This window comes from Piliocolobus tephrosceles, chromosome 20 (genome assembly GCF_002776525.5).
Source record: "Piliocolobus tephrosceles isolate RC106 chromosome 20, ASM277652v3, whole genome shotgun sequence".
Classification (NCBI taxonomy): domain Eukaryota; kingdom Metazoa; phylum Chordata; class Mammalia; order Primates; family Cercopithecidae; genus Piliocolobus; species Piliocolobus tephrosceles.
In genome coordinates this window covers 6,411,639-6,425,779 of record NC_045453.1, presented here as the reverse complement: position 1 = coordinate 6,425,779, position 14,141 = coordinate 6,411,639, and the positions used below count along the sequence as shown (strand labels likewise).

At 49.6% G+C, this 14,141-nt stretch overlaps 2 protein-coding genes across 3 annotated transcripts in view; both read right to left on the bottom strand.

The window, feature by feature from the left end:
- Positions 1-4,856: 4,856 nt before the first annotated feature.
- LOC111548148 lies at positions 4,857-5,803 on the bottom strand. The gene has a single exon (XM_023220439.1). It carries the CDS (start codon positions 5,667-5,669, stop codon positions 5,100-5,102), a length of 570 nt encoding a protein of 189 aa, XP_023076207.1. The 5' UTR covers positions 5,670-5,803; the 3' UTR covers positions 4,857-5,099.
- Positions 4,858-14,141, bottom strand: part of CBFA2T2 (CBFA2/RUNX1 partner transcriptional co-repressor 2) — a 170,935-nt gene continuing 161,651 nt past the window's right edge. The window contains exon 11 of one of the 2 annotated variants that reach the window (XM_023220437.1): positions 4,858-10,556. In XM_023220437.1, the coding sequence (XP_023076205.1) occupies positions 10,257-10,556 (300 nt within the window). In that variant the 3' untranslated portion in view covers positions 4,858-10,256. The remainder of the gene's footprint in view (positions 10,557-14,141) is intronic. The other variant, XM_023220438.1, reaches the window with a different exon arrangement.

The following is a 14,141-nucleotide window of genomic DNA, read 5'->3' as shown; positions in this document are numbered from 1 at the left end:
GCCCTTAAGCCTCTGCCTCGTCTGTCAGTCTCACGAGCCCACCTCACCTGTAGCCTGCCATCCCCACCATTGTGCTTTGCCCCAGCCCCCAAGTCAGGGCCACTGTCCTCAGTGGCCTGGAAGACTGCAGCAGCTTCTTCACCTGGCTCCCACCCCATCCATTCCCTATAAAGGCACAGCCAGAGGGGGCTTTCAAAATGTTGCCATTTTGAAAACGCACCTTTCTGGCCAAGACCCTTCAGTGGCACCCACTGCCTTCAGCATTGAGGTCATCATTTCATGTCCTGGCAGTCAAGGCGCTTTCCAGCTGAGCTGGGCCATTTGCAACCCCAGTCACCCTGTCTGTGGCCTTTGTCCCAAGCCACCCCTGTCCACCACAGCAACGCTTCCACTGTAAGGAGCAGGGGAGTGCCATTGCACTGGGGCGCCTTTCCCAATCCTGCTTTTGGTGGCTCTTCAGCTCCTTTTGACAACCACTGGGCACCTGCTTTGTGGCAGGTGCTGGGAATGATCAATGTCCTGGGCTGGTGACAGCACTTGGTCAAGGGCAGGCAGAGCCCTGAAGTCAGGAGAGCTCCAGGCTCCTTAGCCAGCTGCTGCCCCCACCCTTCCACCCACTCCCTGCACCTGCCCTCTCCCGTTCCTCACACCTGCACCTGTGACTCACCTGTATATATTCAAACCTGTCCCGGGGATTGGCCCAGTGCCAGGCCAGGCTGCAGCCAGCAACAGTCTGGACGGTGGCCGATGCCCTACAGCTCTCCCAACAAGTCCCCTTAACATAGCCTCTGATGGGCCGAAAGGGACTGAGAACTAGGTGGTCTTCAAAAAATTATTCTTGAAACATACTACTTGTGCAGGACACCAGGCTCCACACAGAGTGCTGGACACAAACATCAATCCTCAAGGAAACCACAGATTGGCAGGGAGAGAAACAGGTATGGCAGCAACCAGTTTACAGGGACGCCTTGGGTGCCAAGCTCTGTGCTAGGGGCTATACCCATGTTGTTGATTGCATCTAACCCTCACAACACCCCAGAGGCGTACACATCGTTAGCATCCCCAGCTTAGGGAGGAAAAAGCTCAGTGAGTAAGTGCCTTGCCCCGGGTCATGCAGGAGGGATCCACTCCCTGGCACCAACAGCTGCTAGCCGTCGGGAGTGAACAGCGCTGGGAGAGGGCACCCTCTGGTAGCAGAAACCAGCCCCGGCTGGAGGAGGCAGAGGCAGCTACACCAAAAAGAGGAACAATGCCAGGCCTTGGGGCCTGCAAAATGGCAGACAGGGCGCAAGGACGAGCCCAGTGTGAGGGGACAGGTGAGCCAGCCCTCAGAAGGTGGGGAGACTGAGCCCCGATAGCTTCTGGAACTCCCTAGGAGGAACCTAGAGAATGTTAACTTATGGGGTGGAAAGGCGGCCTGAGAAAACGCTAATGCGAAGGGGAAGGAAAAGCTGCTGGTGTGTACTCTGGAAAGGAATCTGGCTCAGGGATGGTGGCAACCCAGGGGGAACGTCCAGCTTTGTCCACAAGAGGGCTCCTGGCAGCAGGCAATGAGGAGTGGCGACGGTCCGTCGCCGGTTCCTCCAAGCTTCTTGGGAGGAAGGCTAAGAAGAGGACATGCCTAATCGTGACCCTGACCCTGAAATACCAGCAGTCAGAAAGAAGCAGAGGTGGGCGAGAGACATGATTGCTTCCCAAGATCCTACCCCCACCTCAGGACAGTCCCCTTTCTGGTGAGTAACACCAGTCAGCAGGCTGCTGGATGCTGCCCTTGGTAACACATGAGAAGGCTTTCCCCTCCTAACTTTCCAGAGGGACAGATCTTTCATAGTTCCCAATTCTTTGTCTCTCTCTTTTTTTTTGAGACAGTGTCGCCCAGGCTGGAGTGCAGTGGCGCTATCTTGGCTCACTGCAAGCTCCGCCTCCCGGGTTCACGCCATTCTCCTGCCTCAGCCTCCCGAGTAGCTGGGATTATAGGCGCCCACCAATCACGCCTGGCTAATTTTTTGTATTTTTAGTAGAGATGGGGTTTCACCGTGTTAGCCAGGATGGTCTTGATCTCCTGACCTCGTGATCCGCCCGTCTCGGCCTCCCAAAGTGCTGGGATTACAGGTATGAGCCACTGCGCCCAGCCTCTCTGTCTCTTTCTGACAAATGTAATGCACCACTAATTTTCTTTTTCAGGTTGGTGTAATCTATTGTCGAATAATGCATTATTTCAATGACTGTCATTTCCAGAATTCTATTTTCAAATCTGCCTAGTCATTTTCAGACTCTTTTTGCTCTGTTTTTCAGTGCCATCTTTAGAGGTTTCATATTTTGTATTCTGTTTCTGGTCCCCCCCCTTTTTTTTTTTTTGAGTCTCTCTGTTGCCCAGGCTGGAGTGCAGGGGCGCGATCTTGGCTCACTGCAACCTCCACCTCCCAGGTTCAAGGATTCTCCTGCCTCAGCCTCCTGAGTAGCTGGGATTACAGGCATGTGTCACCACGCTCGGCTAATTTTTGTATTTTTAGTAGAGACGTGTTTCACCATGTTGGTCAGGCTGGTCTCAAACTCCTGACCTTGTGATCTGCCTGCCTCAGCCTCCCAAAGTGCTGAGATTACAGGCGTGAGCTGCTGTGCCCAGCCTGTATCTGGTGATTGTAGTATCTGAAGTCCCAGGGGTCTAAATCAATTATTGTTCCTGATGACTTTGCTAACGATGGCTCACTTCCTTGAAGGTTCAGTGTTGTTTCCGGACAGCTTATAATTGGTTGACACACAATATTGATCCTGACGGTCCTGAATTATCTTAATTTCTCAGCACCAGGATTCCATGACCTTCCTTCAGTATAAATCTGACATGCGCAGCTAAGTTTTTAATTTTTGTTGAGACGGGGGTCTCACTATGTTGCCCAGGTTGGTCTCAAACTCCTGGGCTCAAGTGATCTCAGCCTCCCAAAGTTCTGGGATTATAGGTTTGAGCCACCATGCCCGTCCCAGTTCTTTTTTCCTTTTTCTCAAGCAGGGACAGAGCTGTTTCCAATTCAGTTTCCACTGCAGGTGGGCAGATCTTCCCTGCCGCCTTTTCACGGTGCCAAAGGTACTGAGCTATCGGCCTTTGTGGAAAGGCCCGAGTTTTGTTTCTGCACTTTGTATACGCTCAAAACCAAGTCTCACATTGTGCCTACAGGCAGTCTCCCTCCAACTCTTGAGTTCTTAGAATGTCCTATCTGTGACCTCAGCAATGCAGTTAAAAGTACATTCATTATAATTTATCTGGCATCTGGGTGTTTTGCGGTCATGAAAAGATTTTCAGCCTGCCATTTCTATGGCACATTCCCTTTCCACCAACATAGTGCTCTTGTGCAGGGCTGACAGTTCCATGGCTGAGATCTTGCCATTGTTCTAGGTGGGCAGATTGCAGTGCAGCCCAGAAAGGTTTGCAGTTGGCACCACCTGCATCAAAGATCATACAGCCAAGCCCTAGGCCACAGGCCAGCCCTTCTCCCTGTTTCCAGACCTAGTAACCAGTCCGTCTCCCCTTGCATTCTAGGGGACTGTGAAGCTGGTGGTGGCAACAAGCCTCTTGGGCAAGGCTGTTCAGGAGAGGAGGGTCTCAGGGAGAGAGCACAGATGGGTATTCGAGTGACAGAACTGAGGCCTCAGCTCACCGGCTGGTAAACCAGACTGGCAGCCTGAAATTCCACACAAAGGTGTGCCTGCACCAGCCTGTGGGCCACAGAAAGTACCACCCAGGGGCTGCTGGAGGCAATGCAAGCTGTTGGGCTTTTAGGGAGAGTAGTTTGTACAGATTTCAAGGATCCAAGAAATGTTCGGTATCAAAAATTCCACATTGGAAAATTATCCTAAGGAAATAAATAATGCAAAGGAAGAGAAAGCATAGATGTATGCTGCACTGGAAAATGCGAAAGCGATCCAACTGCCCAACAGGAGGTGAAGAGTTAAAAAAAATTATGGCCTCAATTAAATGATGCAGCCATTAAGCAAATAAATTGGAAGGCAACAGTAAAATTACCTGTGATTTAACATCAGTGTCAAAAGGACATAAGTGAATATTGACAAGTCTAGGTATGTTGACATTTGTGTTAAAATTTTACAAGAAAATACGTAAGTTACTAGAAACTATATCCACAAGTCCACCACCCTGTTCAGGAAGGACAGATGGTCAGACTCTCTGTGGGTCATTTTTCCTTATTACAGGATAACTTGGCCGGGTGCAGTGGCTCATGCCTGTAATCCCAGGACTTTGACGGGGGCGAGGCAGGCAGATCGCTTCAGCCCAGGAGTTTGAGACCAGCCTGGGCAACATGGTGAAACCCTGTCTCTACAGAAAATACAAAAAATCAGCCAGGCGTGGTGGCCCATGCCTGTAGTTCCAGTTACTTAGGAGGCTGAGGTGGGAGGATTGCTTGAGTCTGGGAGGTAGAGGCTGCACTGAGCTGTAATCGCGCCACTGCACTCTGGCCTGGGCAACAGAGACCCTGCCCGCCCCCACCCCCAAAAAACAAAACAAAAAAACCACTTAAGAGAGAGGTAGTGGGGGAGTGTCTGGAAGCTGTTGTTGGCCCCTGACCGCAAGGCCCCCTGGTGGGCTCCAGCAGCCAGCCTGGTTGGGCCTGGTCCCCACAGGGCACTGACCAGTTGGTGCAGCTGGTTTTCCAGAGGCCAGCTCCAGGCACATGGGGTGCAGGCACCCCCCTGCTTCATGCCCTTGGGCACTCTTTAGGCCATGACTAGAACCAGTTGGGGCTCCTCTCTCCCCCTTCCTCAAGGATTTGGGAATAAGGGTGAGGGGACACCTCCTAGTGTAGGGAACACCTTTCCTCCTGCTCCCATTCCAGCTTGAGGCAGAAAAGGAATATAGCCTTTTTATTGACTACTTTAAGTAGAACAAACTAAATCCATATTTAACAGTTTTGGTTCATTTATACAGTACATTAAATAAGTTATGCACAGAGTTAGGTAACAAAAGTTCCTATCAGAGTAAAATGACAAAGCACAGAAAAACCAGACTCCAACGCATTCTGTGGGTGGTTTCACATTCATCATCCCCCTTAAAAACCACGCGTGGAGGCTTCGTTCTTAATTTATTTACACTATTGGCTTTCTTTTATGAGTGGAGCCTTTGTAGCCTCATCAGGAACTTGGAAAGCCACGTAAGGGGACTGAAGGCCTCTCGGCCCAGCAGTCCTTTCAATCATTCGCCTAATGCTTATTGCTGCTTCTCTGCAATTCTCCAAGGTAGGGATGAGGCTGTCCCCAACAGACACCAGCGTACATGCCCTATTTGGTATAAGCATCACTGAATATACACTGGGCAGCCGTAGGCTTGACCAGATGGGGTCTGTGAGGGAAGCTCCACCTCGGGGGCTATGGAGGGGGAGGAGGGGACGCAACACCCGCCCCTCAGGCCTCCTAACCTTCTCCTGGCTCACGATGGAAAAGGTCACCTGCACCATCATCTTTGGAAATGAGCACGTCGATGCCCGAGGAAAGAGGCAGGTAGTCAACGTTTTGGTTTCACAAGAACTACAGACACTCCAGAGTTGGAAGGGCCCTGCAGAGCTGCTGGCACAGCCCCCACCGCAGTCTGGGCAGGGCTGCTCTTGACAGTTGGCCGTGTGGCCCGAGCTGAACAGTGCATGCTCCGCTGGCTCTTCTTCCATTTGGTTCAGACACGCTACCACCCAGTTTTCTGCAAACAGCTTTAAAAAGAAAAAAAATCTAAGGAAGTTGGTTTGGTCTACTGACCTGGGAGCCTGGAAAACTTATTTCTAGTTCACTTCTGAAGAAAACCTCCACGAAGCGTTCTATTTTCAGTGATTTATTCAACTCTTCAGTTTCCAGGACAGATGGCCATCCGGTCATTGTTTTCACTCTGAAGAGCTCACTACCGTACAATTCCAGCTGTGCTGAACCTTCAAACGCACTTGCTGAGATATCCTCTAGAACTACCCAGAACGACATCTATACCCTTTGCAAGCAGGTGATAAGCCGAGGGTCACTAACTCTGGGACAGGGCTGTACAAAGTAAAGTGTAGATTTTGTCTGGAAGCTGAAGATGTCAAGTTGACACCAAGCAGTGATGAACTCCTGGTGAGCTTCTGGCCCAAATGGGCAAAGGAAGTCCACGTTGCAGAGAGCGGGCAGCAGCCGAGGCCAGGTGTGGACTTGAGGTGGGAAGATGTGTCCTGTTTCCAGACAGACCCACTGGCAGACAGTTCTAACCCAGCACTGCCCTAGAAATAATCTACCCAATCAGTGACCCCCCAGTCACCCAACCGTGCCTGAGTGGATCTGCTACAGCACCAGCCCTGGAGCTGCAGGCCCCCCAGTGTGGAGTGCCCCCACCTCCTGAGGTGGACTGCCTAGGCCTGGGCTTAAACAACTTCTTGAGTCACCTTCCCCACAAGATGGAGTCAGGCACAGTGCAGGCAGGTGGGGACAAAAAGGACAATCAAAGATGTGAAACCCAGCCCTCAAGAAACTCTTGGGACATGTGGCATCTTTGGTCTTCTCCGGTCCCTGCAGTCATTCCTCACTTGGCAGATCATTATGTCCCACAACTCATCAGCGTCCTTTGGCAGGTGGTGCTGAGCACTGGTCTCAACCTAGACATGTCTGGCTGATGGCCAGTCACATGTCGCATCTGCTTTTTCGTTTCTAGGTTTCTGAGGAGCCTGCGCTTGACTGATACCTTCTGTACCACCATGCCAGCCCCTCTTTGCCTTTTATGTCACTGCAAATATTAACTGTAGAGGTCAGTCCTCTAAGCAGCCTGAATTTCCACTCCCCACCTGGTAGCTGAGGTGCTGTCAGCAGAGGCTGGAAACCACACAAGGAACCTGGATTCGCTCCTGCCCCTCTAGCCGCCGCCCACCCTACCCCACTGGTGCTCCTCCTCCTGACCAGAGACTTGGATCATTTCAGAAAGGGATTCTTGAAATGTGAATAGGAGGTCCTGGGCAGAGGCCCTCATGACTTCTGTGTGAAACCGACCAGAATTAACACAGCAAAAGGTCTGCAAACTGAGCTTCAGTGTGGAATACTGCGCAGGTTTGCAGATCAGCCTCTGGGCAGCACATGGAAAAGCATTACAAAGAGTCAAAAACCGAAACTGTCACAGGAACCACAGCCCACAAAAGTAGGCCAGGTTCTGCACACCAAACCTAAGCCTTAGCCATAGAAATGGGCATTGAGCCCTAATAAATATTATTTTGTTGGTTTTGGCTCCTTATTCCAACCAGTAAAAGCACGAGCTACCCTGGCTTGTTTTGTGGCCACTGGAGATTTTAAAAACCTGCGTAAGGCCGGACACAGTGGCTCATGCCTGTAATCCTGGCACTTTGGGAGGCCGAGGCGGGCAGATCACCTGAGGTCGGGAGTTTGAGACCAGCCTGACCAACATGGAGAAACCCCATCTCTACTAAAAATACAAAATTAGCTGGGCGTGGTGGTGGGTGCCTGTAATCCCAGCTACTCGGGAGGCTGAGGCAGGAGACTCGCTTGAACCTGGGAGGCAGAGGCTGCAGTGAGCTAAGATCATGCCATTGCACTCCAGCCTGGGCGACAAGAGAGAAACTCCATCTCAAAACAAACAAACAAAACAACGAAAGCAAAACCTGCTTACAGTGTTAATCCAACAAATCCATGAAAAACCAGCAGGCTGGCGTAGAGGCTCTGTGACCTCCTTGTGAGACAGCTATGTCTCATGCAAATGTGGCCCTGTCTGGGGTACTGACTCCATCCCCCTTAGTCAGGGTTCCCCACTAAGGACTGAGGCTTAAGGAGGCAGATGCGGGTGGGGGATACCCATGTATTAGGCTGACTGGAAAACTGTGGGGCTTATGTGTTTGTTCCACAGCAAAGGAACATGATTCCCTGCTGTTCTTTCCCTGGCCACACCTTACTTTAGGCAATGGAAATCTAGGCATTTTAAAGGTGTCGTGCACTAGGTTTCTATGTAAGACTGAAAATGTTTGGTTAGAGTGAATTGGGGCCTTGAAATTCTCAAATTTTGCTTTTTTTTTTTCTTTTTCTGAGACGGAGTCTTGCTGTATTGCCCAGGCTGGAGTAGTGGCGGAATCTCAGCTCATCGCAACCTCTGGCTTGTGGGTTCAAGTGATTCTCCTGTCTCAGCCTCCTGAGTAGCTAGGATTATAGTTGAGTGCCACCACGCCCGGCTAATTTTTCTTTTTTTTTTAGTAGAGACAGGGTTTCACCATGTTGGCCAGACTGGTCTTGAACTCCTGACCTCAAGTGATCTGCCTGCCTCGGTCTCTGAAAGTGCTGGGATTACAGGAGTGAGCCACTAAGCCTGGCCAGGACTTGAAATTCTAAAAAGATGTACCTGTAGGCAAGGACAAGGCTACCTGTGCGGATCCCTTTTCCTTTATGGTACTGACAGCTTTTATTTTAGACTCTGGTCAGTGCACAGAAGGTGGAGATTTAAACTTGTGCTTCAAAGGCCAGCTGGAACAGAGCCAATCAGACTTACTCCAACTGATTTCTGGGTGTGAGAGGATGCTAGAGGCTCAAAGATGGAGAGCCGGAGGAGTCGGGGTCCTCAGACTCCCATCAAAACCAAAAAGACAAGCCGGGCGTGGTGGCTCACACTTGTAATCCCTGCACTTTGGGAGGTCAAGGCAGGTGGATCACTTGAAGTCAGGAGTTCAAGATCAGCCTGGCCAACAGGTGTCAATGGTGAAACCGTCTCTACTAAAAATACAAAAATTAGCTGGGCACGGTGGGTGGTAGGCGCCTGTGATCCCAGCTACTTGGGAGGCTGAAGCAGGAGAATTGCTTGAACCTGGAAGGCAGAGGTTGCAGTGAGCCAAGATCATGCCACTGCACTCCAGCCTGGCTGACAGAGCGAGTCTTTGTGTTAAAAAACAACAACAACAAACAAAACCCAAAAAGACAGGGAACAATGTGGGAGGCAGTTCCTAACATTCTGAAAGGGATATAGGTGATGTCCCGTTTGAAAAAGGGAAGCTAGGAAGAAAAATTGATCAACTTTTCCCAAAATGGTTCTCACATCTCATAAAACCTTTCTGATGAGCTCAAGGAGAGAGGCTATCAGATAACACAAGAGAAGGAAACAGAAGTTGTATGCCTGATGATAAGTCAACATAGTAGATATAATGACCTGTAACTATGAGGTCCGAAGAATTCTTTGAGGTCCAGGAGGGCTTTTCAGACAAGACCAGGCCTTGACAGTGGGGGCAAGTCCTACCAACCTGCCACAGCACGTCCAGCAGGACAACTGTGGCTCAGCAGGTGCCAAATAGAGCCCATGGGCAGAAGATGCCCACAGCGTTCCAGATGTGTGTGGTCTGAGACATAAAAGGACACAGAATAAGACGACTGTGCAAACAGCCAAGTGGTGGCAGAAGTTCTGCATTTCCAAGAGATGATCCACTCCGTAATTTGACGATACTGGTTTGGCCAGCATGCTCAGAGAGAACAGACTGTCCACAACTGAGTCTCATTCTCTCTCAGACCAATCCATGTGCTGGAAACTATTTTCTGCACAAGCAAAATCAAATGAGAAAAAAAACGGGTCCCAAACTAAAGTAGCCAGCAAGGCTGGAAAATCTTGTCCAAAATCATCTGTGATGTGGGGGAAGTTTTATTTGTTTATGTTTTTGCTACTACGGGTGCTTTTATTGCAACAGTGACTTCTTTCCTGTGGACTCTGAGATCTTAACAAGTCTGAACAGCAAGGTTGAGAAGAGAGTCCCAAGTGCTGCCTGTTGCTTACCCAAGTCCCCGTGAGGCCAATCAGTGTCATCTGCTGAGGATGGAGATGGGGCCGAAAGAGCTGTTCAGGGGTGAGGCAGGCAGCTCCCTGTCCGAGGGGCCTTCTCCACAGCCTGCTGCCTGCTGCCTCCAGCCTGGCTGAGCACATTGGACAGTCTGCTGACTCAAGGAGATGGGGAGGGGAGCTGGTGGTCTGCACTGAAAAGGGGCTGGCTAAGTCAGCTTCAGTGGGGAGGAACAAACCAGGAAAGCCATGGAGGAGGCAGGTTGGGCCGGCTGCCCACGTGCAGAGAATGGCACACTGGCTCCGCAGACATCAAGTGTCCAGAGAGGCTGTGGGGCACTATTATTCAGGCTTGGATTCTTCCTGCCTCCAATTCATTTCTTGCTAATGACCCGGCAGAGCTCCATGCACGGGTTCCAACAGACAGTCCCACAGCCCAAGCACTCTGTGGTGCTGAGCAGCCATCAGGGTAAGCAGAGTCTGGGGCTCAGAGTCCGTTGGTGTCTATAGCTGTCACAGAAGCAGGTGTTGAGGAACGCGACGTGGTTGCCGAGGTCTTATCGAGGGCTGGGCTGGGCACGCTGCAGTCGGCGGACCTGGCAGAGGAGCCCCTGCCTACAGGAAGCAGTGGCCGACCCTGGCTGTGGGGACTCTGGCCATGCAGGTTCTGACCACAGAGGCGGTGGTGCCGCTCCCAGTCCTTGTGCTGGCAGAAAGAGCCGCAGTATCGCGCGATATTGCAGCCACTGCATGTCTCGCTGGCTTTGCGGCCACAGTTCCAGCAGTTCTGCAAGACACAGGCATCAGTTAGTGGTTGCTGGGATCGAGGGGCAGGCTTGCCATTCATTCCCTGCACAGTAAAGCAAGAGGCTGCATGTACAGAACCCCAGCTTTGGAGCTACATACACCTGTGGTCAAGTCCTCCCTCTACTGCTGTTTAACTATGAAAAATACACACTGCTTTTCTGAGTTTCCTTCCTGTGTAAAACAAGAAAACTACTTCCCTGCAGGATGACAGAACAGTGAAATGAGGAGTGTGTGTGAAAATACCTTACACAGCACCAGCCTAGGGCAGGTGGCCATCTTTTCTGCTTAAGGCATGGACTCATCTTTTGACTCATATTTTAATAGAAACCAAACCAAACTCTGTGCAAGAATCTCCCCCAATAGCCATCTATCCTAAGACCACATGTGTTAAGACGAACATTTATCCTACTCCTTTCTGCATGTGCCACCATGCCTGGCTAATTTTCGTAATTATACATATATATATAGCAGAGGTGGGGTTTTGCCATGTTGGCCAGGCTGGTCTTGAACTCCTGAGCTCAAGTGATCTGCCTGTCTCAGCCTCCCAAAGTGTCGGGATTACAAGCACCTGGCTGATATTGCTTCCCTCACTAGAGAAATAATCATCATTGTTTTTACTAATAATCTGACTTAAGCAAAGCTGCTGCTGCTGTTTTGTTTTGTTTTTCTTTTTGGAGACAGGGTCTTGCTATGTTGCCCAGACTAGACTTGACCTCCTAGGCTCCAGGGATCCTCCCACACTCCTACCTTAGCCTCCTGAGTAGCTGGGACTATAGCCATGTGCCACCGTGCCTGGCTGATTCTTTAATTTTTTGTAGAGACAGTCTCCTTATATTGCCCAGGCTGGTCTTGAACTCCCAGCCTCAAAGGACCCTCCCACGTTGGCCTCCTAAAAAGCTGGAATTACAGGCATGGGCCACTGTGCCTGTTCCCTAATAACTATCAGACCAATAGGATAGGAGCTGCTATACTCACTGAACAGAGATGCAGACTGATTCCTTCAAGGGTATACTGCCAGTGTGAGACGGAACTGGGACTAGAAGTCAGGGCTCCTAACCTCTAGTCCTGGCCTCCTTCCTCCCCCATACCAAACCACCTTTCACAATATGAACAAGAAACTCCAGGGATACCTGCAAAATTTCAACAAGAATATTCTAGGTGAATATTCTTGATGGACAAGAATCAGCCATTTTGGTCCAATGCAAACTCATCCAAAGGATGGGCCCTTTATCCTTTCCCTGCTTTGGAAAGTGATTTTGCAGGGATAGGTGCTGGTGTACACCTCACCTGGAGGCTACATTGTGGCTTGTTTAAAATTACAATTCCTTAAAAGCACAATTCTCAAAATGGAGAGCTGGGATTTAAACCTACGCAATCCAGATCCAGGATCTACGCTCTAAGCCCAAAGCTATACTCTTTCTTTGGAGACAGACATAGTTAAAGATAAACACAGAGATAAAAGTAGATAGATAAGGACAAATACAGATACTGATATGGATGGCTATAGATACACAATTAAACATACAGAACAGAAACAGATATATCACTCTCAAAAACAATTCTCTTTTCCCCTCATCTTGCCATCATCATCATCTATTTTCTTTTCTTCTTTTTTTTTTTTTTAAAGAGATGGGGTCTTGCTGTCCCACCCAGGCTGGAGTGCAGTGTTACGATCATGGTCAGGCTTGAACCTCCTGGGCTCAAGCGATCCTCCTGCCTCAGCCTCCAAAGTAACTGGACTACAGGTGCATGACACCATGCCTAGCTAATTTTTAAAATCCCCCCCCACCCCGCAAGAAATGGTGTCTCACCATCTAGCCCAAGCTGGTCTTAAACTCCTGAGCTCAAGTGTTCATAGCTCAGCTTGGCCTCCCAAAGTGCTGAGATTACAGGCATTGGCCACTGCGCCCAGCCTCAAAAACAATTCTAAAGAAAAAGGAGGAGAGGCTGGATGTGGTGGCTCATGCCTGTAATCCCAGCTCTTAGGGAGGCAGAGGCAGGAGGATAGCTTGAACCCAGGAGTTCGAGACCTGCCTGGGCAATATAGCGAGACCCTGTTCTCCACACAAAAAAAAAAAAAAAAAAAGGAAGAGAGAATGAAAAGGGAGGGGGGATTAAAGAAACTATTTCTCACAATCCATAGTATCTGTATTGAAGAGCTGTAGTAAGGAATTTCACAATCCATAGTATCTGTATTGAAGAGCTATAATAAGGAATTTCACTACATCCTCTGTGATAGCAACATGGTATTTAGGCATTTTAATCTGCACATTGCTCAAGGTGGGTGAATCACTTGAGGCTAGGAGTTCGAGATTAGCCTGGCCAACATGGCAAAAACCCATCTCTACTAAAAATACAAAAATTAGCCAGGAGTGCTGGCACGCACCTGTAGTCCAAGCTACTTGGGAGGCTGAGGTGGGAGAATCGCTTGAACCTGGAGGTGGAGGCTGCAGTGAGCTGAGACTGCACCATTGCACTCCAGCCTCGGTGACAGAGTGAGTGCTGAACTTCAAGAGAATGTCCCAAAGACAGCTGGTCTCCCATCCAGTAGATGAGATCTACCTACTTACAGAAAGAAACTGGTTTCTTGTTTTAAAGCTGAAAAATGACTGAAATGAAAGTTACAGAAAAACTGCATTAAATCCAAAAGGGCTGCTCTCATGTTGTCACAGGTTGTTTACTTTTTCAGTTTGTTCATTTTTCTCCTTACTGTAGTACCCAAACGTCCTGTATAGAACCATCACCAAGTCCTGGGCCCTGGGCCCTGGGCAATCAGGCAGATATATCCAACCTGTTACTTCAGTCCACAAACCAGCTATCCTTTTTGTAAGAAGTCTAGGTGCTATAGGACCCCGCACTTTCTTACTCCTGTATCCTGACTTCAGCACCAAGGGAGTATATCAGTTGCATTCCCTGAGCCACAGTCTCCTCATCTGCAAATTAGGGATTCAACATTATCCACCTCATAGGGCCACTGTGAGACTCCAAAAGAAAATATACAACTTTGCTGGGTGTCTGGCACACAGTAAGCCTACTCTGTCAATGCTGGTCATTATCATCATCGTGCAATTACACAAACTCTGTCTTTAGGGTGAATTCTCAAAATTTAAACCAATACATTGAGCCTCTCTCTATATATGTGTGTGTATGCAAAAATACAACGTAACAATTCACTATCTTGGTATGTAAAAGAGTCTTGGCGTGAGAACCAAAACTCTTCTGGCACTGGATAAAAATTATCCTCGGCCGGGCGCGGTGGCTCAAGCCTGTAATCCCAGCACTTTGGGAGGCCGAGACGGGCGGATCACGAGGTCAGGAGATCGAGACCCTCCTGGCTAACACGGTGAAACCCCGTCTCTACTAAAAATACAAAAAAATTAGCCGGGCGAGGTGGTGGGCGCCTGTGGTCCCAGCCACTCGGGAGGCTGAGGCAGGAGAATGGCGTGAACCCAGGAGGCAGAGGTTGCGGTGAGCTGAGATCCGGCCACTGCACTCTAGCCTGGGCGACAGAGCAAGACTCCGTCTCAACAAAAAAAAAAAAAAAAAAAAAAAAAAAAAATTATCC

Excerpts from the sequence above, each read along its gene's own strand:
- LOC111548148 (XM_023220439.1), bottom strand. The coding sequence starts at position 5,669 with ATGGAAGAAGAGCCAGCGGAGCATGCACTGTTCAGCTCGGGCCACACG.